The sequence below is a fragment of the Lepisosteus platostomus genome, chromosome 13 (genome assembly GCF_059453375.1).
Source record: "Lepisosteus platostomus isolate fLepPlt1 chromosome 13, fLepPlt1.hap1, whole genome shotgun sequence".
In the NCBI taxonomy this organism is placed as follows: Eukaryota; Metazoa; Chordata; class Actinopteri; order Semionotiformes; family Lepisosteidae; genus Lepisosteus; species Lepisosteus platostomus.
Window position 1 is genome coordinate 7,571,366 of NC_142623.1, and position 26,751 is coordinate 7,598,116.

General features: G+C 41.9%; 2 protein-coding genes across 7 annotated transcripts; both read left to right on the forward strand.

Annotated features, from left to right (window-relative positions):
* Nucleotides 1–3,835: 3,835 nt before the first annotated feature.
* Nucleotides 3,836–19,641, forward strand: cep85 (centrosomal protein 85). Of its 6 annotated transcripts, XM_088602898.1 has the most exons (15): nt 3,874–3,987; nt 4,316–4,413; nt 6,110–6,179; nt 6,766–6,897; nt 9,368–10,143; nt 10,376–10,506; nt 11,115–11,232; nt 11,970–12,155; nt 13,192–13,344; nt 13,473–13,627; nt 14,305–14,422; nt 14,793–14,843; nt 15,226–15,333; nt 15,812–16,037; nt 16,941–19,641. In XM_088602898.1, exons 3-15 carry the CDS (start codon nt 6,125–6,127, stop codon nt 17,102–17,104), a joined length of 2,373 nt encoding a protein of 790 aa, XP_088459024.1. In that variant the 5' UTR covers nt 3,874–3,987; nt 4,316–4,413; nt 6,110–6,124; the 3' UTR covers nt 17,105–19,641. The 6 variants fall into 6 exon arrangements, with proteins under 6 accessions (XP_088459025.1, XP_088459023.1, XP_088459026.1 ...); XM_088602897.1 differs by lacking the exon at nt 4,316–4,413 and having other exon boundaries at nt 3,844–3,987; XM_088602896.1 differs by lacking the exons at nt 3,874–3,987; nt 4,316–4,413 and adding an exon at nt 5,187–5,922.
* A 1,026-nt stretch (nt 19,642–20,667) lies between these two features.
* On the forward strand, nt 20,668–26,751 carry sh3bgrl3 (SH3 domain binding glutamate-rich protein like 3). The gene is made up of 3 exons (XM_088602908.1): nt 20,668–20,826; nt 22,279–22,446; nt 23,883–26,751. Exons 1-3 carry the CDS (start codon nt 20,782–20,784, stop codon nt 23,946–23,948), a joined length of 279 nt encoding a protein of 92 aa, XP_088459034.1. The 5' UTR covers nt 20,668–20,781; the 3' UTR covers nt 23,949–26,751.

The following is a 26,751-nucleotide window of genomic DNA, read 5'->3' on the forward strand; positions in this document are numbered from 1 at the left end:
AGCCAATCACGGGTCTGAGAGCTGTTCAAGCCAGCAGCGCCAGGTGGATCGGCTTGTTTACTGTAAATGAGAATCTAGTTTTAAAATGCTTTACTTATTTGCATTATAACTACATCGGCTTATTTTTAAAAGTTTTTATTGATTCACAATGTCCCGTACTCTTCGAAATAAATACATTTTTTATTTGCAATATAACCGTCTCCGCTGCTTTCTGTAACGAATGCATGGTATTTGAACAGTTTTAATCGTTTAAGGTAGGAGAAACACCTTCTGCTTTGTGCGTAAAACATTAATAGACATGTAAAGTTTATTTTCATTATATTATTATACACGCACTTTTAAATTTTGTTTTTTATAGTTAAATTATATCGATCTTGAAACTAATACTAAAAATGTGAATATGGGGTCTCGTGTTGTACCAGCGGTAATTTGGAAACTGGCGTCTTTTCACCAATGAAAGGAGTACACAAGCAATACATTTTCGAGAACATGGTTAAAAATGAAAAGAAAATATCTAACTCAATGTTCTAACATAGAAGTATTGGTTCTGCATGGTATTTTAAATACAATATTTCGGGCGGATTTTGAATCTTGCGTTTTACATTGTGTTCAGTGTGTTTTGCAATAAATTATTAACTTCTGAGTAACTCGTAAAATACTGAATAATCTAAAAGCAAGCACAAGAAATACTTAGAACTGTTACAAGCAACAAGTGAAAATTAGCTCTTGCAGCGTTTCTTTAGCCGAAGACAAAGTCCTCATATGAGAGACCTTTGCAAACTAGCTGTCATTTGAACGGGAATTTGCCGACTCTTAGACAGTGACGAGATTATCGCCATATTCAATTCCAAGTCCCGACGCCTGCGTCTGGTCTAGAAGGCCACAACCTCACAACAGATGCAGGCACTGATTGTTTCCTGTGCGTGTCCGCCGTGGCACAGTAGCGTTCAGGAGCCTAGGTAATTGTTGATTAACCTCTGTGTGCATGTGAGAGAGAGAGAGAGAGAGAGAGAGACAGTGTCTGAGCCAAGAGCTGAGCCCAAAACAGAGCCCCCTGAGCCAGCTGGTCCTAAAGCTCACCGACCTGAGCCACACCGATACTAACCAGCCTCAGGACAGCACTGCTAGAGCACCACAACCCAGACTCAACCACATCACAGCACAGATCAAACAGCAATATCTCACACACTGGGACACACACACACAAACACAACATAAACTGGAATGCTACAGAACCTTAAACAGACAATACACACTAGCTGAATATTTGACCAAAATAAAAAATAACACACAGAAACAGACCCTGACGAAGTACAGGCTCAGTGACCACAACCTGGCCATAGAAACTGGGCGACACAGGCAGACCTGGCTGCCCAGAGAGGACAGGCTGTGCTCCCACTGCCAGCGGGGAGAAATAGAGACAGAGGTGCACTTCCTACTGCACTGTGACAGATACTCTGGGATTAGAGAAACATTCTTCCCGAAATTCAGAAATCTAATCCCAGAGTTCCCACACCTGCCAAAACCACAACAGGTCCCAATCCTACTGGGAGAGGGAGGAGGGAACTCAGTTGATCTGGCAGCCCAGTATGTGATCTCCTGTCACAGCCTGAGGAACAGTGAGTCCGTCTCCCAATAATGCTCCAGCCGCCTACAGTATATGTCGATATTATATAATATGTCTTTGTTGTAAATGTCTGTAACATGTCTGTAGATTTTATTTTACTTCTATTTTTTGTTTTGTTCTATGTTAATTTTATTATTTTTATTTGCTTTGGCAACACTGATTGTACCTATCGGTCATGCTAATAAAGCACCTTGAATTGAATTGTATGTATATATCCATAAGGTTCCGCTAATTCTGCTGATTATACCGATCGAGGATTGCATTGTAAATTGGAGGGGGCCTCTGTGCTGGCAGGACGGTCAGTTAGAGCCCGTGCCACTCACGTTTGCAGAGGCCCACCCAAAAATCAATTCCTGGCTACGCCCCTGCTTCACATACCCCAGCTTGCTCTCCATGAGACACACAGACAGGGAGAGAACCTTGGGGTCAGAGTTCAGAATCAGCCATTTATACAACACCCCTGGAGCGGTTGGGGTGAAGGGCCTTGCTCAGGGGCCCAGTGGAGTAGGATTCCTCTGCTGGCTCGCAGGATACAAACCACCAACCTTCCAGCCACAGGCGCACATCCTGAGCCACAGAGCCACCACACTGCACATTACAAATGAAATATATTATTAAAGTAGTAACAGCGATGTCATTATAATTACCCATCTCTACCTAAGACTGCTTTCACGTTCACAACAAAAGTTACTTTGTTCATTCAAAAGTTACCCTGATCATAGCCTGAACTCTGAATTGCAGAATTTAGAATCCTATTTGCAGAAGGTATATTGTTCCTTCTAGAAGGCTTTATAATTGTATGAACAATTTACTACCCATTTATTAAGGGTAATTTTGCAATCCTAAACGCAAATGTTTGCTGCAGTCAATGTATTGAAAGCACAATGAAATTATACATAAAGAAGCAGAGAGATCTTAATTAGTCATTAAATATGAAGTAGCCTCAGCTTCCCAGCTGGACAATGAAATGACAGGTTGACAGACAATATACTACAGCGGCACCTTAACTCAGAGCTTAGTAGTTACCAATGGGCAGTAATAGACTAATTCTTTGACTCATGATTTTTAATCAAGAGTTTGTACAAATATTTATATGGTATAGCCATATCACAATGCAACTCACAACTGGCAACCCCCTGAAGCTCAGCAGGTGTGAGTCTGGTCAGTATGTAGATGGGAGACCTCCTGGGCAAAACTAAGGTTCCTGCTGGAAGAGGTGTTAGTGGGGCCAGCAGGGGGTGCTCACCCTGCAGTCTATGGGTCCTAATGCCCCTGTATGGTGATGGGGACACTGTACTGTAAACAGGTGCCATTTTTTGGATGAGACGTAAAAACCAAGGTCCTGACTCTCTGCTGTCATTAAAAATCCAAGGGCGTTTCTCAAGAACAGTAGGGGTGTAACCCTGGTGTCCTGGCCAAATTTCCCATTGGCCCTTACCAATCATGGCCTCCTAATTCACATCTATAAATTGGCTTCATTATTCTGTTCTCCTCCCCACTGATAGCTGATGTGTGGTGAGCGTTCTGGCGCACTATGGCTGCCGTCGCATCATCCAGGTGGATGCTGCACATTGGTGGTGGTGGAGGGGAGTCCCCATTAACTGTAAATTGTTTTGAGTGGAGTGTCCAGAAAAGCGCTATATAAGTGTGAGCAATTCTTATTATTATTTCAATAAAGTAAAAACAGTTATTATGACACCATCATTCTTCTAAGAGTAAAACATTCATCATAGAATTACTCTTTCTCGACACAGTTAAACCACAAGAGGTAATACATATCACTCAAGTTAAACGTTTAATCTGAACTTCAATATATTTTCTTGTAAGTGTTGACTACAATATTACAAATATAAAACCAAGCTAGAGGCTAAAGTTTGTGCGCGACAAATAACGAGATATAGGCCTAATTTTCCATTTTAATCCCTCACTTTATAATGTATTTTTGGTTCGAATTTCAAATAGTTACATTCGATCTTAAACGTGCATGTAAAAACTACGGTAAAGAGCAAACCTCAAAAACCGAAAATTAAAAACTCTTCTTTTCGGAACATTACGGCAGAGCAAATCGTAGCGTTGAAGTTCAACCGAACTACACACTTTGGCATTTCGTTGGTAACCAATCAAAATAAAGACTTTCTGTAATAGACAGCTTTATTATCCAATCCAACACCGCAGAGCGTCTTCTTTTGCCAATTAGATTTATCAATAGGCGGAGCTTAAGCACACGAAAGAAAGACTTGTTAACGGTTACAAAAAGCAGGGGAAAGTGTGTGAAGACTCTTGTAACTAATTTTCAGGTGAACTTATTTATGGTTTCGTTTACAAAAAACAAAGCTTTCGACGTAATTCAGTACCTAAAGGTAAGAGTTAATTAAAAGCGTTCTTACCAACGATTCGTACACAGAATATATCGACTGTAATCGGCAGGTTATATACATTTGAAATTGCCCAAAATGTAACTAGATCTTTGCTTAACATTAAGTTCAAAATACAAAGTTATTTCTCTGTAATACTTTTGAGATTAGAAAAGTGGTTCTGTTTTTTACTTTGTTGTTTATGAGAATTATTTTGGATGTAACGTGCTAGTTAAATACAGCTGGATATGGCTTTGAGCGAAAATGTATCTTTTTACCACCATGAAATTGTTGTGTTACCGTGTTTCCAAGTCCTGCCTCTGTTGATCTGCAGCTGTTTTGTGTGGATGTCAGGAAGCCCAGTATCGCTGCCCAAAAGCCCCACTGCTGTTGAGCTCACTGCGTTAAAACAGAAGAAATCACTTTGTTACAGTGCGTGGAACAAATTGTTTATTTTTGTATATGTGGTGTTTACTGTGCTAGACTATGAAGGTTATTGGTGTTCTGTTTTTTATTAAGGCATACACTCGATTCGTGGATGGTACTTTACTTTTAAATGAGCAATTTGTCATACAGATTTTAAGTTTCAGCTGAGATTATTAATATTAAATACTATTGGATTAAGCACTTTATAGAAACTTCCCACTCTAGAGAATCACGATACTTTTGTTATCAGAGTATGGGATGCAAAACCTTGATATTTAGCTTCTGGTGGGTGAGCTGGTCCGTTGGAAACTGTCTGGACTGTATTGTGTGGATTTAAAATCAATATTAATTGCTTGAGCTGTGTATCCAGTCTCCCATTAAAGTTATGGGAAAGCACAACTGCTGGCATTAATTGACTGTGAGTCTGCTTTAAGTGTTTTGAGCTTAATTGTAAATGGGGTGTAATTGCTGTGTGTGACAGTAATTCATATCAAATAAAACATTTAGAATTGTATTTTGCATTAATCTATTGTTACTTGGAAAAAATCAAAACCAATAATAGAAGGCTTTGAAAAATGTCGTGGTAAGGTCAGTGAGCATGATTATTATCTTAGATATTGAGAAATTCAAAGTAAAGGAATGATCTGTGTGAATTTGATGGTATTTGATAGTGTGCAGTAAAATCTAATTCAGCTATCATTGCAGGTGCTGCAACAGTCTATAAAGCACTTTTTTCAATGTTATACAGTAATTCTCTTTTGTTTTGGAACAACCTTAATATAATGTACAGAAGAGATTCCTCCTCATTTGGGACCTGAAGCCATGTTTAGCTTACTTTGAATGGTAAACATTAATGATTGCAGCTGTTGTCAATTGACTGTGATTTCTCACTTTGTACAGCTGGTCTGTCCTGTTACTCCAAGTTAGGAAAGGCCACCCATGGTCGTTTATTATGTGCCTACTGCACTGGTTAGTGGTTTCAGTTTGCTCAAGGGGGCTCAAATGTTCCACTTTAGGGGACTAATGTATGCAGGGTTGGTCCAGTTAGTTCATGTTGGATTTGTACTTAAATGTGTGGAAAGGAAGTCGCTGTCTCTTTTAACTTGGAGGTTAAGAGGTCATAGTCATGTTTTGCTTTTCTGTTTATTTCTGCTGCTCTGGTTTTGTAACACTGCTCCCTCTTCGTGAGGCTTGAGTAATAACCAGCTTAAAGCAATAGTGTTCCTGACATAGGATCCCCTTCATAGCAATACACAGGTCCCGTGACACAACATTTGAAGCTGTTTTACAGGAGGAACATTTGGTCCCTGGCGATTTGCTTTTTTTAATCCCCGACTGCACTCGTCTGTCTGTGCATTGGCTTTATTAGTGTAGTGGAGAGAACATTGTAGTTCAGTGGCTTTAGTTTCTAGTCAAGACTGCAGAAGTGCTTTTCTGAATAATTCTTTGGAAGCTTCAAGGGAGATGGAGATCAGTCCTTTAAAATTACGTTTTCAGGTGCATGTTAATAAACGTGTAAGTATGTATGGCTTAGCACAGTTGAATCCCAAGCGATTTCAGCTTTTTATTTTGGATTCAGCATATTAACAGGCTTGTAAAGATCATGTCATGCCTGATTTTAAGTTTTAGTCAGGGTATTTGGAGCCCTGGAATTGCTTTCTTCAGTAAGGTTATGGATTACAGAACTGCAATTTTCTCTCAGGTGTCAGTGAATCAAATGAGCATCTTGCAGAGATCTCAAGACTTGATGTACCAGCACCCAAACCTTTCAGGTGAATTTCGAAGATTGGTCAGATTGTTGATGTGACGGTGTTGCATTGAGGTTTATTAAATTCTCAAAAGCCTTTTGTAAGCAACTGATGGGAAGATGTACAGTGACGTAAACGTTCGTGTTAGTATGGATTTGAGTTATAATGTGATACAGGCATACTTAATGGTTCATATTTTGTAAAGATAAGTTTTATGCTTCTTTTTTATAGTAAAGAACTTTTCTCTCCATATAGCTGCCTTGTGTTAACTATTGGAGAGAATCCCATCTCCAGTATTTTAATTTTAATTTCAAAAAGACCCTGCTGTAAACAACTGAGAAATATGGTACGTAATTTACGTTTTTCTAGAACCTTTTTAACACTTCTCCGTTTAGAAAGATTGGCCTGTGAGCAAAGAATGTTGTTTATGTACAGAACTGGTAAGTATCTTTTAATGATGGAATATTTGGTTTGTAAGCCCTGTATTCTGGGATTAATATGCAGTTGAGCAGACTAGAGCCCAGGCGTGCACGTGGCCTAGTCGTCCTTATCGGACATCGTGAGAGTCTCCGCAGGTCTGACTGTTTTGGTGTCTCCCTCCGTTGTGCAGCAGGCTGCCCGGACATGGAGTGGCAGACACCCGCTGTGTCGGAGAAGTTCCAGAGCCGCTTTGGGCGGCGGCCCAGCACCGCTGACAGCGCCGATACCGGACTGGGCACCACCCCGTCGGACAGCACTGAAGGTGAGAGCAGCCTCTGTCCGGCAGCCCGAGCACCGTGGTCTTGCTGTCAAATGGGCTTTGTCTAAAGTACAACTGCGTGTGGTTGATCTCAGTCTTGGAGAAGTTTGATATGTCGTGCAAACTAATGTGCGTTTAGGAAATTGCAGCAGCATTTATGTGGTGAGTTTTCACACGTGACTGCAGCTTAAGCCTATGTCTTTGTTGGCACACTGCTCTTTTTGCAGCAGGAGATTGGACTTTGGGTTTTCCACAGTTTAGTATTTATGGTATTGTACGACTCCTGGTTTCCAGGAATACAGGATATTTTTAAGCTGGTGATGTTGTAATGTTCCAGGGATACCCAAGTGGTGTGCAGGGAGAAATATACTCACTGCAGGCCAAGAATATCTTCCATGAGTAAACCTCATGATGAAGAAGTATCAAATTGGAGGCCTAAATGGGAAAACTGGACTCATTGTGATATGTAATGTTTCAGGGATGGTATCGCCCGTATTGGAAACAAAGTAAGATGTCAGCGAACATCCTAAAGCATGTTTGTATTTGATAGCAAAATGACCAGTTTAGGCAAATCCTAGCCTTTTACAGTACTTGACTACCGGTTTGTTTTGTGTACTGCTCTAAACAGTGTGCACTGGTGAACAGGGAGGCACTCCAGGCATCTGTGCTGGAGATGCCAACTATGTGCTCACTGACGCAGTACTTTCTGTGCTGAGGATACTAGGGTTTCTCTTGCTCAAGAACACATGCCCATGAGCTGTCAGGCAAATTATATGTTCATATCTATTAAGCAACTACTGTGAAACTTTCTGAAGTTTCTGCACATACCCAAATGCAATTGTGGCTGGCTTGAGGCGAAACCTTAACCAAAGAGCTACATATGCATACTTCTTATTTTGATAATACCTGGAACTTTACCATGCTGGGGGTGGATTTTTAAAAAGGTATTCCTAGTAACATGTTTGAATCAGATTTTTCTTTTTCTCCTTGCGGCTTAAATTAAGTAGACCAGATAGTCTCTGTTATTTGTGCAATCCAATCCTTACGAATAGCCTATAAGTAGCAGGAAATTAAAACTTTTCTCTTTATATTGGAGTTGCTTAGCCTTGTTTAGACTTGACTCGTAATAAAAGAGCAATTGATGTCGGTATACCTTAAGGGCATGGTTATACTGTAACTTGCAAGTGAGTAATTCTATTTTATTTAGTTTCAGCTTTCATTTGAACCATTTTAAATTTGATTTTTGATTGTCTAATGTATATGCTTCTGCAGCCATTGGATCGGATCCTGTTTTCAAGACCTTTAGCTCTAATTTGATTTGTAAAGGTTTTTGCAAAAAGCAATATTTTTGAGTGCACTGTACAGCTTTTGAAGAAGGGTAAAAAACACGGACTGAAATAACAAGCTTATACAGATCAAGGCATTTAGTGTAACCTGAGAATGAGGGGCTATTAATATCGCTAACCTTTCTGTGCGTCTTCCTGTGGAACAGACAGTGAAGGACTGGAAAAGGGGATAACAAGTGTAATCTCTCACCCTCCTGTAATTTTTTGGAATATAATTCTCTGTCACCGTGTTGTGATGTGTGTGGGTGCCAGTGTGTTGGGCAGCTGTAGAATCATCTTGGAATTCAAGGTGATTGCTGAGCTCTGCTGAGTGCCACATAAGCAGATCCTGAAAAATGAGCACTTGTCAGCATAAAAAATGAGCCTTCGTCGTTTTCCTTTTGCTTGTGTGAATGGAGCCGCAAAAACTGGTTGTCTTTTTTCTGATAATTGAAACTAGGTAAGTTGACTTTTCAGTGTAATTTTAATCCTAATTATTATAAATATATTTTTATTTAAAGGAAAGCATGTCATTCTATCTTAATTCACATAACGCTAATGTACTCTTCCCCTTTCCCATTCTTTGTTGATGTTAAACATTTATTCTGTTATGCTCATTTTTTTTTTCTTGTTTCAAATTAATTCTTTTTTTTTTTTGCTTTAGAGCATTTTTGAACACTGAATTACTTTCATTCAGTGTTACTAAAAGTGCTGGGCAGATGAAGTATGTGCTATGTACCAGACAGTTCTTAAAGTTTTCCTTTTTTGAGTGCTGGAAATCATCCATTTGGTTTGGCATAAAATTTATTTCAGATCCTCAGCTTATTTGATATCATGTTAATTTAAAAAGGCATATGCGTGTCTTTGGTACTCTGAAGAAGCTGCTCATTGTCTTTGAGATTGGACCCAGCTGTTCTCAAAATGTGAGAGACACCCGATTTTGTTTTTTCCCACCGATAAGAAAAGGGCTGTCTAGGGTCGTAGTTGATGAATTTCTGTGTTGCTCCAAAGATCTTAACTCCATGTCAAGAGGAAGATTTCAAGCCAGAGTTTATAGGCAATTTACAAAAAATAGCAGACTTCCCTAGGTAGCTTAAGACTTTTTAAGTACATTTAGCATGGCTGATGTTCACCATGTCCTGTTACAGATTTCCGCAGTTCCAGTGGCAGCCCCTCCTTCCAGCCAATTAGGAGCCAAGTCACCATCCCCACTGCTCATGTCATGCCCTCCACTGTGGGCATGTCGCCTTCCAAACTGCACTCTGTGGGCAAACACCAAGCCTGCACTCAGATGAATGGGGCAGATCAAGACGCCAGCAGCAAATCCTCTCCTGTCTCCAAGCAGGAGTCTCCCAGCCCTGAAATGCGCACTCTTGTGAATGGAGATACCAATGCAAAGTCTGCACCTGGCGATTGCTTGAGTCATTACAGGACTGTAGTAAATGGACTAGACCATTCCCTCTTTCCCAACAGCGAGCATTCGCGCCTGGACGAGTACAGGAAATTTGACATGCCTGCTATCGAACCCACTCTGAACCAGTCGGCACTATTGAGCACTTTTTATGCAGACCCCAGGTACCGCCTGCAGCTGAGCAGCCAGCCTGACGGTACTGAGGCACGGAAAGAGGGCCATTGCTCTGTAGACACAGCCTACAAAGCTCTCCCAGAAAGCAAGGCCGCAGGCTCTGCCTCTGATCTGTGTGGGCCAAGGAACGGTTTCCTCCCCAGTTACTCTAGTGCTGCGCCTGTAGGACCTCACTCTGCCACAGCTCCGCAGGCTTTCCCGTCCCAGCTGTGGATGAGGGAGCAGGTGAATGCCAAAGGATATGACTCCAGGTTGCTGGATCGCTCCTGTGACCTGGCTGCCTGGCAGCAGCAGAAGCAGCAGCTTGAGAGCGTTCGGCTGCAGATGGAGCAGATGCAGGTAAGGTGCTATGTTTCAGTGAGATGGAAAAATAAGCCATGACAATGCCTCACAGTTATATATTTAACAGATCTAAGGTACTAACCGTTAGAGATTTTTGTTAATGCAGCTCTTTCTATGACTCAGGAAAAAGGCCGATCGCAAATATGTATTGGGAAGATTCCCTGCTATTGCTAATTTGTATTAGTGGTATTTTTTAATGTGCTGTAGCTAATATGTCTCAATGTTTCAGTTACTCTCCTCAGGCTCTGGACAATATTCTTCATTGTATCCCTCTGTCCTGCATCAAGAAGGCAATAAGTGGGATGCTGTAATTAAAGCTAATGAAAGCCTAATTAAGGAGAAGGAATTGGTCATTGAAAGGCAAGTACCTTGTACTGAATCCTTCTTAATTCCAAGTGTGCATGTGTGTGCACAATTAGTCATTGGTGAATTAATGAATTTGACTTTGCAAGGAGGGATATGAAGGTTTGTGGGGAGATTCCTTTTTTACTAAGAATTGCCAAATTGACAGCAAAAGAATGACATTTTTTTGTGAAAGGGCTGAATTGATCATCCATCCATTTTCTAAGAGCTTCATCAAATTTAGGGTAACAGGGGAGTTGGAGCCTCTCCCAACAAGCCACAGGAGCCAGGCAGGGTGCACCCTGGACGGGACACCAGTCAATCGCAGGACACACACAGACACGAGGGAAAACTTTCCTAAAAGCCAGTTAACCTCCCAGTATGTCTTTGGATTGTGGGAGGAAACTGGACCTTCTGGACAAAACCCACACAAACCTGGGGAGAACCTCCATGCAGATAGCGCCCCAAGTCCAGAATCAAACCTAGGGGTCCAGTGGCTAAGCACTGCTGCACCGTGCTGCCCCCTAAGCCGATCATAAGACATTTATATTTTGGTTGTATAGCTGTGACTGTGCATTGCCTAAAGATTCAAAATGGTAAGATTCCTTGCTTGATTTGGACTCCAGGCAAAAGCAGCAGATGTCTCAGCTGGAGCAGAGACTAAGAGAGAGTGAACTGCAAGTCCACAGTGCTCTTCTTGGCCGGACAGCTCCCTATTCTGATGTTTATTTACTAAGACTGCAGGTAAGATACTGACGGCAGCTAGGAAAAAAACTGAGGTCTTGTAACATCCTGTGAGAATGAGGACTCTAGTAGCATGTCTTCTAGCCTTTAAATATGCACAGTTACTTATAGGGGTCTATCTTTTGTGAGGTGCTTTTAATCTTATTTGAAATTAATCACCGGTTAATCAGTAATATGTTAGACATGTTGTCACAAACATTGAAGATTTTAAAATAATTAATTTTCTTTACTTGTTCTTTATTAGATGTGGTGGTCAGTATGAAAAGGCCTCAGTGAATTACTCTGTTTGTTACTGCTTCTAAAGAGGGCGATGAAGCCATTTTTACATAGCTTACAGTCTGTATTCTAGCCCTGAATTATTAGTGTGCCCATTAATTCTTTGCTCTTTATTCAAAAGGAAGTGAAACCAATGTGTAACTGAAATATTTGTTCTCTGAGCAGATTCAGCCAACTGCCAACAGATTCAGCAGTGTTACAGAGCTATGTAGGAAAGAGCTCATCTAACACTGATGTTTATGCAGGTCACACCTGTGTTCTCTTAGATCTGACCCCAGCTGTTAAACAATGATATCAATTTGGCAGATGTATACCTAGCCCTATAGTGCTTTACAAAGCAGCAGAGATGTATAGTAGAAGCGATGAGCAAAGATTGATTGCCTGAAGAGGATTTCTCTCGGTGATGAGACCTTGCACATGTAAATCAAATCCCAAAGCCTCTCCTTCTGCCTGGTCCACAGGAGGCCCAGAGGGAGAACACGTTCCTTCGAGCGCAGTTTGCTGAACGGACCGACGGCCTCAGCAGGGAGAGAGCCGAGTCTGAGAGGAAGCTTGCAGCAGTCGAGGCTGAGCTGCGCAAGTTAAATGACACCTTCCATCAAATGACACAGAAGCATGCAGAGGAAATGAAGAAGCAGGAGGAACGGGTAGGAGTCTGAAAATAGACCTTATATGAGCTCCAAGGGTGCATGGCCAGTCCAGATATGCTTTTAATCTGAAGTATCATGATATACTTTAAGGTGTGAGAATCTCAAAGTTCTTTAATTTGTTGATAGTGAGTTAAAAGCCTCGTTGCGGAAAAAAAAATCACCTTAGTTTAAAAAACAATTGTTTAGGGAGTCAACGGCCAAAAACCTGGTTCTGTGGCCTTTTACTTTAAATTTTGTAGACACAGAAAGAGCATAGCGTCTAGTTTTAAAAGACATCAAAATCTTGCTTTATGTGCTCAATGTTGTATCTGATGGGTAAGCGGGTCGAAGACTTAACATTCTGGATAATGTGTTGGACTCCATGTTAGTATTCTAGTAGCTGATTTCTGTATTGACTATAAATCTATAGTAAGCATGCAAAGAAACCTGTCAGAGAAAAAAAAAGTATACGTATTTAAATATAGGCTAAATATTTTGGTGTCATTTTTAGCATTCTTGGATGACTAGAATACTCCTGAATGTCTTTGATGGGTGCATAAGCACTATGTCATCTTATTAGTGAAACAGCTAATTAGGCTCAAACTACAGATGTACTCTTTGTATTACTTCCAGTCTTAGCCACACATGCTACCAGTCAGTGACTTTCACACAAGACATGCTGTTGATGACAGATGTCACAGGTTAATTATGTTGATTAACATGTTTGTTCATTAAAATGTCAGTGCACCTACAATGAAAAATGTTTTTCCTAATTACTGAGGTTTGTTTTACATCTTTTGGTGATTAGTGTGTATCTATACTTTCAAGACAGTCCATAGTTAGTAGTTGATTTGACATGTTACTTGTGAATGTTTGAAAGCTGTACAAATGCTTTATGACTATATATGGTATCTTTTTGCCCAGACCTGAGACAAATTGAAGAAAATAATCTAAAAGCATAGTTTCCCCTTATTAAGATTATTTTGCAAATTTCTTCATTTCTGTTCACATAATCTTAAGGAGGGTCTTTTCTGTGCTCACCCACTTTTTGCAGGTTCGCAGCAGAGACAAGCACATCAACAGCCTGAAGAAGAAGTGTCAGAAGGAATCTGAGCAGAACCGCGAGAAGCAGCAGAGGATTGAGACACTGGAGAGGTACCTGGCTGACTTGCCGACCCTGGAGGACTACCAGAGACAGAGCCAGCAGGTAGTGTGCTGCACAGTTGTTCTCTCAAATCGACTGTGCATGTGGCCAGTGTTTTTTCCCAAGCTCAGAGAAAGTATGGAACAGCTCTTCGGGGTGAGGCGATGTCATGAAAGGGTTTTGTCTTGCAGCTGAAGGAGGTGGAGGAGAGGTCCAGCCAGCTGCAGGACACCGTTTCTGACCTCGAGGCCAAGCTGGCGGAAGCCCGGGCCGCGGGCCGAGACCGAGAGTCCCAGCTGGAGAAGCAGAGGCAGAGGGAGCTGGAGCTGCTGTCCACTGTGCACAGGTACACCGCTGCACTGAGCTGAGCAGAGCAGAAGCTCAACACTTCTGTCCTCTTCGATATTACAGCTGAAGTAAAACCCAGTTGTGATCATGTTACTGATGCTATTATAAATTATATGGTGTAACTCAACTGTGCATTTCTATCCTCTGTAGCTGCAGTGTCAGGTTTTAAGTGTTACCATCATTGTTCTGTGAACACCTGTTTTTTCCATAACTCCAGCCCTCTTTTTTCAGTTTAAATCATTGGTCAGTCTAAAAAGGACAGCAAGTGGGTTTACTGCCATTGTGGTTATGCATTTGATTCTTGCAGTGTATTTTCTTGTGAGCAATAATTAACCTACTTATTTGTTGCTGTGACATTGCTGTTCCTTTAAAGCATTCTTGCAAATGTTTTTTTAAGTGTTGTGCAGAAAATGGGTTAAAAACATCTGTAATTGAAGGGGATTTTGAAAGTAAGAATCATGGATCAAATCATGGTTTCATGTGTATGTACGTCGTAAATGTATTGTTTGAATCCAAAAATAATTTTAAATTTTTTTGTCTGAGACATGTAGAAAATGTCAAATACTTAGGGCTGTAAGCGTTTGAAATGCATAAGATGGAGCGAATATTCTTTATTGGCCATGGGGGAGGTTGTGTTGGTGGAATGGCTCAGTCTTATGGGCTCTGCCATCTCAGTCTGCAGGAGAAGGTGAAGGAAAGTCTGGAGGATGGAGCTAGACTACCTTCAGTGGACATGGAGAAACTGAAATCGGAGAACTCTGCTTTGAAAGACGAGCTGCAGAGGGTTAAGAAGGTATGTTACAGATCACTCAAAGCACTTAGGTGCTTAAATCCCCACAGAAAGCAATAGGGTTCATTGTGCATAGAGACTGTAACTGGTGGCTTGGTTTGATGCCCAGTTTGAGAAGCAAAGGATATGCTTAAGTTTAGACAAGGTACTGGGAGGGTAAAATTACACTGCTGTTGTGTGTGTTGTTACAGCAGGCATACCCTCTCCAGCTTCTGTTACAGTCTCATGTTTATTAGGTGAATTACAGTTGTTGCATGATGTTATGGACTCCTTAGCAATCACAGTGTAGTTGTGTATTGCAGATTGGCAGATTTCAAAATGTAAATGGGATTAAATTGGTGTTTTCAGAATATTTATTTTCCTTTTTTATAAGGTTATGGAAATACAACAGAAGAAAATGGAACAACTTGGGTCCCAAATAAGGGTGAGTAATACTACTGGGTGACATTTCCTAGTCAATCCTATAAACCACAAGTGAGTAAATGGTTGCAATGTGAAGCGTGACTAGATTTTTTTACCCCCTTCCTTATTTTCTTTTTAGACTACTATAAACTAAAAATTAAGTTAATATTCTCGTTGACAATGCTGTGAAAATATTTCATACACAGAACCTTAAACATTTGAAGATAGTCCATGCTGTGAAACAAGTCCCTGTCAGTCAGTCCTGAGCTGCGATTTCTTCTGGCGTCGCTAGTCCACCATCTTCTCGAGCCCCTCTAAGCTAACAGGGGGCGTGGCTGGTAGGGGTGTGTGTCCTTGAGAGAGCCCCTGTAAGCAAGTGCAGGCTGATGTTGCTCTTCCTCCAGGGGTTGCAGGAGCAGGTGCTGCAGGAGGAGGGCACCAGTCAGGCCCTGCGAGAGGAGCTGGCAGGGAAGGACAAGGGGCTGCAGCAGCTCCGCTCGGCCGTCAAGGAGGTCAGTGAGGAGCACGGGCTTGGAGATAAACCAGCTGTCTGATTTGTGTTGGGCAGAGTGATGGTTAGCACCCCTGCCATGCAGCGTAATGGGTTTGAACCCAAGGCTTTATACCATCAATAAGTTCAAAATGCTAAAAAACATACACCGCACCCAGAAACACAGTTTTGTAAAAGAATGTGCAAAAGATGCTACTATTATTGCTTCAATATGTTTGTAGTTTTTGAACCATAGAGCCGTGACTAATCGATGTTCTACTCTCCTGTGCTGTACCGAGTGTAAAAGAAATGGAGCCAAGTGAGAAAGATGGGTGGAAGAGCTTCCTCTCACTTAGGGCCTCAATGTGTAGAGCTATGGTCACATCTTTCTGGTGTATTTATTGAATCTGAAAATGTACATGTTAAAATCTTACCATTCTTTAGTGTGAGTCCCAGTGTAAATGCTCGTGGGGTTATTAATGGATGTGGATGTGTTTCAGCTTTCAGCACAGAACCAGGAGCTGATGGAGAGGAATCTCACGCTGCAGGAGAAGCTGGGCCAGCCGGATCGCAGCGCCCCCGCTGCACCGCAGAGCGCCCAGCTGGCACAGCGCCTGCACAGCGAGATGGCAGCCTGTCTCTGTGACCTGCAGTCCCTCTGCAACATCCTCACCCATCGCGCTCAGGGCAGGGACCCCAACCTCTCCCTGCTGCTCGGAATAACATGTAAGGCCCAAACGTGACAACAGCCTTTTCTTTCTTCCAGATGATTGTCTAAATAGGGTTTCTGCAAGAATTCAAAAGAGCAAGAATTTATTTTTATTTGGCCTTCATGACAAATGTGGGATTATTTTTCTTTAGTAGAATAGTAATGTGCCAGTGTCACTTATAACAGGGCGTTAGACACTTTTAGCGGTAAACTATGCGATGGGTAAATCAAGCTGGAGATTTATTCATTGCGATAACGAAAGGAGGACAGACTCTCACTCACTTTGCCAAGGACAGCAACAGGCTTTTATTTTAGAAGGTGAGCAAAATTTATATCCAAAAACATGTTTTTATTATTTGTCCGTAACGGTTTGTTACTTTATAACTTGAAAGAAGATCAGAAATAATGGCAGTTAGGTCAGCCCTGCATAGTTAATCAACATATCTATTTAGCCAAGACCCCTGTTCCCTTTCGTGCTGCTAAATCACACGTAAGATACATGAGTTACACCTCCAGTCTAAAGAAAACACCTTGGAGGAACTTCGGTCAGCTGGGAATGCACAAAAACGGTAAAACAGTTCTTGATGGCTTCATTGTTAACTCCTAACAGGCATAGGTTCCTTCAAGGCTGTGAAAAAGTCCAATCTCTTCCATGTTCCCCAGCTCCATTTCCAAAGTGTCACCCATGAAAAGATAGACACTGAGTGCCATCTGACCTTCTATTTTCTTGAGCTTTTCTATCCACCATCAGTGTTTTGTTAAATATACAAAAGCTCATTTTGACATGTTGTAATGACATGTTGTAATGTTTTGCCAGCTGCTTTCACTCTTTTAGGCCTTGAACAATAATCAATAGGATGTATGTTGGGAGCCCAGCGAGTAAACCAACATTCATGGTGGGTTTTTTTTTTGTCCTGCAGCTACACAGATGGCTGCTGATGACCAAGATGACTGGCAGAACCCAGACGTTCTTTCCAAGAAGCTGTCGGAGGTCAAACAGCTCCGTCAAGATGTGGAAGGGCTGAGGACCACCATATTGGACCGATATGCACAGGACATGGGTGACAACTGCATCACACAGTAACCAGAGTGGGGCTGCAGAGGAATGTGGCTTTCTACCTGAACCAGGATGTGCCTTAAAACACAACATATTCTCAAATGAAGCAGCTACTCTTGTTCACCACTAGATGTGGCATAAACACAGTCTTAAGATTTGGTTATTTAACAAATCAAGAGTCCTAGTTATGCCTGTTTGTTTGGAAACTGTCAATTCTCAGTTTTACATTATCATCAGACTTCAAAAGTACCAACATTTATTCATTGTGGACACACTACAAGGGTGTAATATTGGGAAGAGGAAAAATATCTTAATGATTTTTTGTTACTTTAAAGTCTTCAGTAATGAGCAACACCCTCAGAAACTGTACTAAGGAGTGAGACACATTCTTCTATGACCCCATATACCCCGTTTACTATTAACACTATTATTACTATTCAAATATGTTCCTGTGTGGGATGCTTTGATGTGGTTGACAATCAACTGAAAATGTTCAAATGTTTTTGAGTGTCAGAAATGTAATGATTGATTGTAACATGCCATTTTTTATGGTAATCAACTGTAGTATTAATCACTGGAGTGGAATGGTGGGGGGTAAGTGAATGGGACTGGTCCAGTTACGTTTACACATTTAGGGTTTAGACTGCAGGACAAGAGTGCTCGGTGTTTACCATGCTTCTGTACAGCCTCATTGTTTTTCTAGCTGTCTCTTGTGCTACATGATCTTGTGACGGCAGGATAGCCATATTCTTCGTTTTTTCTGTGACTGTGTTAGTATTAACACTTCACGAACCTTGTAAAATCTAAAATCCAAGAAAAAAAAGGAAACATGGTCGTTTTGAAATCTCAAGGTTTCACTGGTTTGTATGCAAAATAAGTTAATAGATCATCCCAAAGAAAGTTTTGGAAGTGATGAAACAGTTGTTGCCCAGGAGTCACAGGGGGCATTAAAGTACCATGTTTTCTTAAATCAGTACGTTCATTTTCCTGGAAGCACAGTACAAGTTGTTTGGCAGATTCTGCTGCTGTAGAACACTTCCCTGCTAGCTGAAATAACTGAACTTGATTTTGTGTTCCTGTAGCAAACCTTATGGTTTCCTAAATGACTCTACAGTTAATTTAATAGAATCCATCTCCTACTTCTGCTGCTTTTTGTGCACACTCTGCAGCTAAAGGTCACTTACTTTTTTGTATTTTACAAGTCTGCAACAGAAGCAAACTAAGGTGCTTCAGTCTACCCACTGGAGCTATCATTTGGAATTTTGATTAGCAGTGAGTAGCTGTGTATCTGGAATATTTGTTCTTTATTTTCCAACCTACTAATTTCAGTATCCATTTGTTGTAAAAACCTATATCAGAGAGGTTTTTGACATTCTGAGATTCAGCAATAACTGTGGTCTGGGACTCTTTCAATGTAGTTTCACAAGGGAAGAAAAAATCCGTACCAGATTAGCAAACCTTTTGGTTTACAAATAAGAGATTGTTTAGAATCAGTAAGGTGATAATTACAATGGAATAACTAAAATGTGAAGACAGAATTGAACTATAGCCTCTGTTCTGGGCAGTCAAAACCTAATGTATATGCCTATAGGTGTTGAAGTGGAAAATATGCAGAAATTTCAGGTTCCAGCTATGCGCATATAACAATCAAGCCTGCTTGATAACCTTCCAAGCATGCACCCTATGTATCTGGCTAATTTTTATAGGTATGATTTCTTTTCTAGACATGAATTCTAGACTTGTGTTAACATGCAGTGTCCATGTCCCTGACTTATACTATCTGGCTGTACTCGCACAAGCATAGGCAAGTTTCTAATGCAAGAAAACTGTATTAACAGTATGTATGTTATCAGCATCACTTTAAATGCCACATGCTTGCCTTGTAAACAGATCTACAAAGATTATGACAGCAGACAAATAACGTGCAGAGCAGCAGTGTCAATGCCTCGTGCATTGAGCAGAGCGCAGTGCCCTTGGACAAAAACAGTTTTAGAAATCTTTACTTCTTTTCAGGTACACATTTTAGAAATCTGGGACCTTTTGATCCCTGTGTATTTTTTGCACATTCTAGGAATCATACAGTCTGGCTTGCAGCATAATCTAATTCATTGTTTATCTTGTGTGCGAGTTAAAAACGGTTTCTTACAAAATTTTTGGAGGGTTACCAAGGATAAGATTTTAGCAAATGCAGCTTTTTTTAGTGTTACCTATTAAAAGAAGTGTTACTTTTAATACAAATGAGGAAATACTGTTAAGTGACGCCAGCAGTTCAGTTATGTGAGGGTCAGGATGAGTGTTCTTTGGAGGCTTGTTGTGAAATGGTCCCACAATCCAGGGCCCCAGTGACACTGTAGCCAACATAGCATTTCTGGGCATTTGAATAAAATACATTGACCGAATGAATGTAAAGTTCCCATGAGCTTGCAAATCTTCGAGCCATTCAAACCTGCCTTGTTTTTCTTAGAAAGTTGTAACAAGACAAATGTTTATATTAAAAATTTATTTTTTTTCTTGAAATGTATTTATACTTTGTTTAGAAATAAAGCTTTTTCAGTAAAATAAAATGTTTGGGTGAAGTTCGTGCTCCAGATCAGGGCTTCCTGATTCTGCATCCTAGAGGCGTGTCTGTCCGTTCATCCTGCATCAGAAAGTCACCTGACCTGGAGAAGAGTGGGCAGTGTACTAAATCGAACATTGCTAGTGCAATAGTGCAAAGGAATAGATTGAGGTTTGATAATGGAAGCTGATCTATGTTTGGGTTGTCCCAATCAACTTCTTGATATTGGTAGTTTTTTTAATGATAAATATTGAAATTTGTTTCAGGTCTAAAGCAATAACCCTAGAACACCTGCAGTAGTGAGAAGACTTAATGGGGGGGAAATTACATGACCATGATGCTATACATCTCTAAACTTTTTACTTTTTAGAATGAGGATTCATGTGAACTCATGAGCTGGCGGCCGGGATACTGTTAAGTGATCAGCAGCATCAAAGAAAGTAGTTTTCTGAAAGAGTTCAGTTTTTAATAATAGTCTTTCCTTAAAGCTTCACTACATCTACGAACGCCAGAAGTCGAATCTTGTATGTTTTATTGATTTAAAATGCACTGCAGTAAGTTCTTCTGCTGGTAAACTGGTGTCGAGGTATTACTGTGCAACTGCAGAGCTCTGAAAGGTGGAGGGTTAAGCGTTATAGACATGTACAGGACTGACATCTTTGCCTTCCATTATCCCCGGACTAATCCTATTCATCTGCTTTAAAAGGGAACTGGATCACACGCCCAGTTTGTCTTGGGGAATTACTGTACAGTTCAATGTTTTCCCCGAGGGCGTTGAAAGAGATTTACCTTTGCTTTAACCCATTCGTGCCAACACGGACTTTTCTGCCTTGCTGATAATAGAAGCTTATATCCTACAATTGTATTTGAAGACCTGAGCGCCTCCACTGAAATAGAACCCTTGTCTATATCTTTTCAGACTCTAAAAAAAAAATCGACTTCAATTTCTGGCCGAAAGAAAAAAAAACCCAAACAATTCGAGATTTGGATTGGTCGTGTGCGGTGTTGTGTCTTTAAGAGGTGCCAGGGCGCTGGTTGGTGTCTTTATATCACATGGTAAAGAGCGATTTGCGAAAAGAGGAGAGGCGATTGAAGGGAAAGAGTGCCTGCACGGAGCAATCCAAAAGAGATACTGAGAGCTGCAGCAATGGGCGTAAAACTGTACTACACCACCGTTACCGCTTCTAGAGAGGTAAGGTAACCCGCCTGGCTTCACAATGCATTGCTGCATCTCTAAAAAGCCGCCCGGCCTTGGAAGTGAACTGGCATGCGTTTAAAAGCCCGAAGCGGTGCAAGACACGCCCAGCTCCCTATTATTCGTCTCATATCTGGGCCGAGTGCACCCTAATCGAATTAGTGTTGAGGAATCCGAGAGCTGTTGCCTCAGGGTGCATGAAGCCTGATTGTGTCTGCGGGCTTAGCATGTTAAGGGGCGACTGTAGCGGCGTTAGAAACTGGATACAAATAAACGGCACAGGCACAGCCCTGTGGCAAGTAGGGAGGCGGAAGTCGTATTGTTCCTGTTCTTCATTCTGCGGCTCGTTGTAGACCGAGCTCGTTAAGGTCTTTGAAGTGAGCGGCGAGCGGAGACTAGTGTGTGGAAAAGTACTGGGTCGATTTCTGCGTCGAAATAATCTATTTACAAGTCCGGATGGGGGGAAAAAGGGAAGTCTGCAAGTGAATGCAGAAAGACACTGGGTGGTTACCGGATATTGGTGTATAGCGCTGTTAGTTGGAAGTAACCTGCAGTTTGTGTGGGGAAATAAGTAGTGTATTTGCGCACTGTCCACGTAATCACAGATGCAACCGGAATATACGTTTTGCATCTGAGCTAGCTACCTGTCATACCATGTGGAGACCAGTGTTACTGAAACAGCTAGGCTGTCAGATTTTGTCCCTCTGATTGAATAAAGCGCGCTGTTTCAAAAAGTGGTGATATTTTTTTAAGTCTGAGCGGTGGGTCCTGTCTGTGTCGCGTCCAAACGGCGTTCCGCCTACAGCTTGAGACCTGAAAGGACTGGACGGCAGACCTGGAAATTACTGCAACCACGACGTTTCTTAAATTAGAGGGCGATCTTCACATCAAAGCCGTTTAATCATTGTCTTGTGATAAGAGTGCATTTGTCCCCACCCATTTAAATCCCCCTAACATCCGATTATGGGTGTTTCTCTTGAAATGTGTTGGTAAATTTGCTTCTATTTCCATTCTGTTTGACCTTTTGTAGAGAGAGGGTGCAGTTCCCCATTTGTGAGTATTTTTGGGTGTGCTCAACTGAGGTTCAAACGGGCCTTTTCAAATTCCCTAATACCACAAATGGAGGCCCTTCTGGAGAAACCACGCATCCTGTTTCCATTTCAAGAGTTATCAGTTCCTTATCTTGTATAAAATATGATTCACACCATTTTTCTCCATATCCGCTTTTAATCATTAACACGAACGACAGGGATAGTTGTACCGGGTTGCAGTATCACAGTAAATCTCAAAAAGTGCCGAATGCGAATTGTATTCACTTCATGTCCGAAGTGTAACCGGCCCCTTGAGTCGAGCTCAGTTACCCCAGTTGCGGCTGCAGCTCCTCGGCGTCCGCGCCCCGTTAATACAGGCTGTCGGCGGCGACCTGCTCACCCTCCCTCTGCGCCGCAGATTAAATCCCAGCAGGCCGAGGTGATGCGGATCCTGGAGAGCAAGAGCATCCAGTTTGAGCTGATCGACATCTCCGTGGGCAACGAGGTGCGAGAGGAGATGAGGAGCAAGGCGGGCAACGCCACCGCGGTGCCCCCCCAGATATTCAACGGAGACCAGTACTGTGGGGTGAGTGACCTTGGCTGCGGTCGGCTCCCGGTGCGTTCAATAAGGAGTGATTCCGATAATTCACGAGCAGCCTGTGCTGCCATCCGAGAATGTGACCTGAATATGGGGGGTCTGAAAGTGCTCCCTTGTTTTTGAATCAGAGGGGTTCCCAACCTTGGTCCCTGGGAGTGACTCCCATTTCAGCTTGTCTTATAAGTCGCCCTGGGTCACCTGTTGCTTAGAGACTGGGAATGTTGGCGAATATTTTTAAATTCTCAAAATCAAAAAAATCGAATCTGTGTTCCAAACTACCTCTGAATTACTTGACTGAGCCACCTTAATTGATCGGGTGAGGTCGTTTCATGTCTTGTATTTCGATGTAATAGTTAAATTAGATTTGTTACTTGTAAAATCGACTGGGCTGTGCCCGCACCAGCAGGAGGGTCGGAGAGCTCAGGTTTCGACCACGCTTTGCTAAAAAGCTTCATTCTGTGGTCTTTTCGGTCATTGATAATTGTTACTGGAGGCTTGGCCCTCAAATTGTCCAAACCGTGCGGTTTATTATCCCAAGGAAGACATAGGTCTAACTGCTATAAAGAGGAATTGAGGTTTTCAAATTTTGCTTCTATAGATGTTTCGAAAACGCAGTTGAATCCGCATGGGCTTAGTTCTGCTATGAAAAAGCTGTACAGTCACTGCGTTTGCCGATCTGCCTCGCCCTTCCTTCTCGGTGTGAGTTCAGCTGGGAAACCGAATCAGAGTCGTGCTTTCAGTGACTTTCCATGCAGATGAGATTTGCTCTGACTCCTGTCTCGGCCACGTCTGGGAGAGCAGCTGTTGGGATGTCCCAGGCGAGTCAGGTCTCAACAGGAGATGTTGATGGAAGAGGGTCCACTGCGTCAGTGGCGTTTTACTTGTTGAAACAAGCCCGCCTGTGTGCTGTAACTTCTCAGCCCAGTGCGCAACAGTGGAGGCACATGGCAGATTCACTCAGGGGTGTGGTGATCAAGTCAAACTGTGGCTTCAGCATTCATGCGCAATTTCTGCCGTCTGACAAACTGTCTGCTTGGCAGGAAGTGGAGCTGAAAGGAAAGGAAGTTTAACTCCCATCGTTCAGAGCCATATCCCTGAGAGTTTGTCTTCCGTGCTCTTGAATGGGAGAGTTATGTGATTAAAGGAAGTGTTGCTACTCTGCTACACCTGACTTTGTCACTACTTGCAGTCCGTCTTGGCGGCTTTGTTTCCTTACAGTAATGCAGGGAAATGGCTGACAAGCAGGGTTAAAATGTTGATCGTTTCCAGCTTTGTGACATGATGAAGCTCGGTTTGTGTGGAATAGGATCTGCGCGGCCTCCCGGGGGCATGTTGTCGAAGTCCAGTCTGGAGGCAGGAGACTGGGGGAGGGGGCCGAACGCACCGATGGCACGCTGACGCTCTCCTGCATCCTCTTCTCCCAGGACTACCAGCTGTTCTCCGAGGCAGTGGAGGCCGACACGGTGGAGAAGTTCCTGAAGCTGGAATGAGCAGCCGGGACGGAGCCTGCCCACCGGCGTCCTTGCCCCAGCGCCATGCCGAATGCCAAAAAACCCAAATCAATCAAGCACGTCTTCGCTGGTCACCCAGGCAGAGCAGTCCTGTTAACCTGCTGAACGTGACACTCTTACCCGCCTGGACCTCCTTCTCTTTCTGTTCTCCTCTCTTATTCACTCCCCCCTCCTCCTCCAGAAAGAGTAGAAACAGCACTAATACTCGTCTTAACCATTTGGGATCAAGTGTGTGTGTGTGTCTGTGTGGGGGGGGTTAGGTTAGTGTAGTGATTGGATTAGCTGACCTTGGTGAGCATGCGCACTTCACGATTAGACCAATTCTGCTTAACACAATGGACCAACTAGTTACTTTCTGAGACAAATGCTTCAGTGTATTCCCCAAAGCTCCCTGAGATTTTTTTTCTCCAAATATTATATTTTCACAAATCTGCAATGCTGTTATGAAAAGCATGAATCATGTTAAACTTCTTCCAACAAGGTCAATCTGGGGACTCAGCTCACCAGGATCTTACATTTCAATTCTGTTACATGTTTTAAAAAAAATCCTATTGAACTGTTGCACTGCAGACATTTAGATCACTTAGCTCAGTAGTACAGTATGAATAAATGCTACCGTCTGCAGTTCACTTTTAATCTCTCGCTAAACCATCATGCTTCTATAATGCAAAAAAGCTGTACACTATTTACAGTTCTCCAGGTCAGTATACAGAGGATTGGAATCTATTACAGTACTCCTCTGGACAGTATCTTAATTGGGAATGCCAACAATTTGTCATTGATTACATTTGGCTTTCATAATAGAGTGCAGTAATGTCCTTTTAAATACCCATATATATATGAAAGCTCTGCCCCATCCTCACTTTTCTAGGAGGTACATTTTTGTGTCCTCTTAGCAGTTGTTTTCGTTAATGTGAGTTTGGAATTCAGACCTCCTTGGTGTGCCTTAAGGCCCTAGTCACACATACTGTAACTGAGAGACCCTGCCTCTAGCTTGTCATTTGCTTACACTTTGAAACACGGATTTTTGACGTAGCTGAAACTTCCCTAGGAGGTAAAACGGCTCACTTGGTGTAACTCTATTGTGATGTCATCACCCTTGGAATCACCCAGTGAAAGTCCTGTGGGATTGTGGGATTTCATTCTCCTCAAAAGTGAAAAGGTTGACACGATTGGCTGAAAAGTCACTAACAGACAAGTTGCATGAAATGAGAAGCAAAGGGAAAAAAATAAGTGTTATTTTACTTCTGATCTGGGCTTGTCATTTTGACTGAATATATTAGAAGACCTGTCCCAAACTGTAATTCTGATAGAATTAAGTCGATTTTTTTTTCTACTTATGCCATTCCATGATATTTAAATCTGATGTTCAGGTCATTGAGTTTTATTGAGATGCAATATAGTTGAGTTTTTATAGCTTTTAAATATACAAATCAAATTTCAGAATATCTCAGTGAATGATCAATTTGTAAAAAGTTGAATTTATTGATTGTGGTGATAAACCCCTGCCACCCTCCCACTGAAAAAGGGAAATCTGACAGTCCAGGTATATTGTATGAGAGCATAAAGTATTGAGACCGTCTGTATTTTTCATAATTATTCCACTCTTGAGTGAACGCATAAATGCCTAGTGCTTTATTTCCCCTTACTAAGTTACTTTCTTGGTTATTGACGTGGCCCCCATTCACATAAATGCGTAATACATGCCCTTGTAAAAAGGTTGGCACTTAGTCCTGTCACAGGGACTATTGAATCAACTTCAAGCTGCTCCGGAATCTGTGCGATCCTCCTGCTCCACAGTGCCCTCTACAGCCCGATCAGTAGAGTTGGAGTAAAACTTTTAGTGAAACTGCCTGTGAGAGACTCCTGGCACGTGGGTGTTCACTCTACACCCCTGTCTACCAGGAAGGGATGGAGGATGACTGTTATTGTGTCAGCTTTCCCACTGAAGAGTGGTGTCCACATGCTTTTTAAGAGAGTACAGTCTAATTCACCTTGAGGTCACACTAAACAGTAAGTAGGATGCCAAACCAAACTCCACTCTTTCGCTGGTATTTGTTTGGCATATTTATTTATATTTTGTAGCATCAAATAATAAAAACCCTTATTTTTTTCTATCCTTTGCACAACACATCGGTTATACCTACCACTACTGTAACCCATATGGACCCCAAGTACACAGCTTGCGTCTTGTATTATGAAAACCATTCAATTCAAAATACTTTATTCATCCCGGGAGGGGGAGCAATTTAAGACCATCAGTATTGCAGCCTCTCTTATAAGGGTCTTAATAAGAGAGTATTTGGTGATGCTTGGGGAAAATAGAACAATTTAAGTACATATCATCAACCAGCTTTCCAAAAATGATCTTCTGTACACTGTGCAAAGTACATTATCTATTGCAGTGGCCAGTGTTTATTGTGCAATGCAGTGACTAAAGTGGTTTTGGAAACTCCTGGTGCACAGACAGCAAGACGCTCAGCATGTGAGAGTGGCAGGCGCACAGGAGGATTCTGTGTTCTGTGAAGTACATTGGTGGGTAAATGTGCAGAGATCTCCCCGACCTCACAGCCCTCTGAGATGATTGCTCTTTCCTCTTCATCACCACACTTATTTTGTACACATGCTTGTGACATTCTGTTGGTGGTCCACTGTTCTCCATGATCTTTTGCTTTGCCTTTTGGACCAATGCCCTTCTTTTGGCCAAGAAATAAAATGCTGTTGTCTTCCAAGAAGATGATAACTATATGGGGAAATCAATAAAAAATGGAGAATTGTGTAA

Bases quoted from the DNA above. Each gene is read 5' to 3' on its own strand.
- cep85 (XM_088602897.1), top strand. From the start codon at position 3,937: ATGGTTTCGTTTACAAAAAACAAAGCTTTCGACGTAATTCAGTACCTA. The intron at 11,233-11,969 runs GTAAGATACTGA...CCTGGTCCACAG, and splicing joins TTTATTTACTAAGACTGCAG to GAGGCCCAGAGGGAGAACAC. The intron at 14,844-15,225 runs GTGAGTAATACT...CTCTTCCTCCAG, and splicing joins AACTTGGGTCCCAAATAAGG to GGGTTGCAGGAGCAGGTGCT.
- sh3bgrl3 (XM_088602908.1), top strand. From the start codon at position 20,782: ATGGGCGTAAAACTGTACTACACCACCGTTACCGCTTCTAGAGAG. The intron at 20,827-22,278 runs GTAAGGTAACCC...TCTGCGCCGCAG, and splicing joins CCGTTACCGCTTCTAGAGAG to ATTAAATCCCAGCAGGCCGA. The intron at 22,447-23,882 runs GTGAGTGACCTT...CTCTTCTCCCAG, and splicing joins ACGGAGACCAGTACTGTGGG to GACTACCAGCTGTTCTCCGA.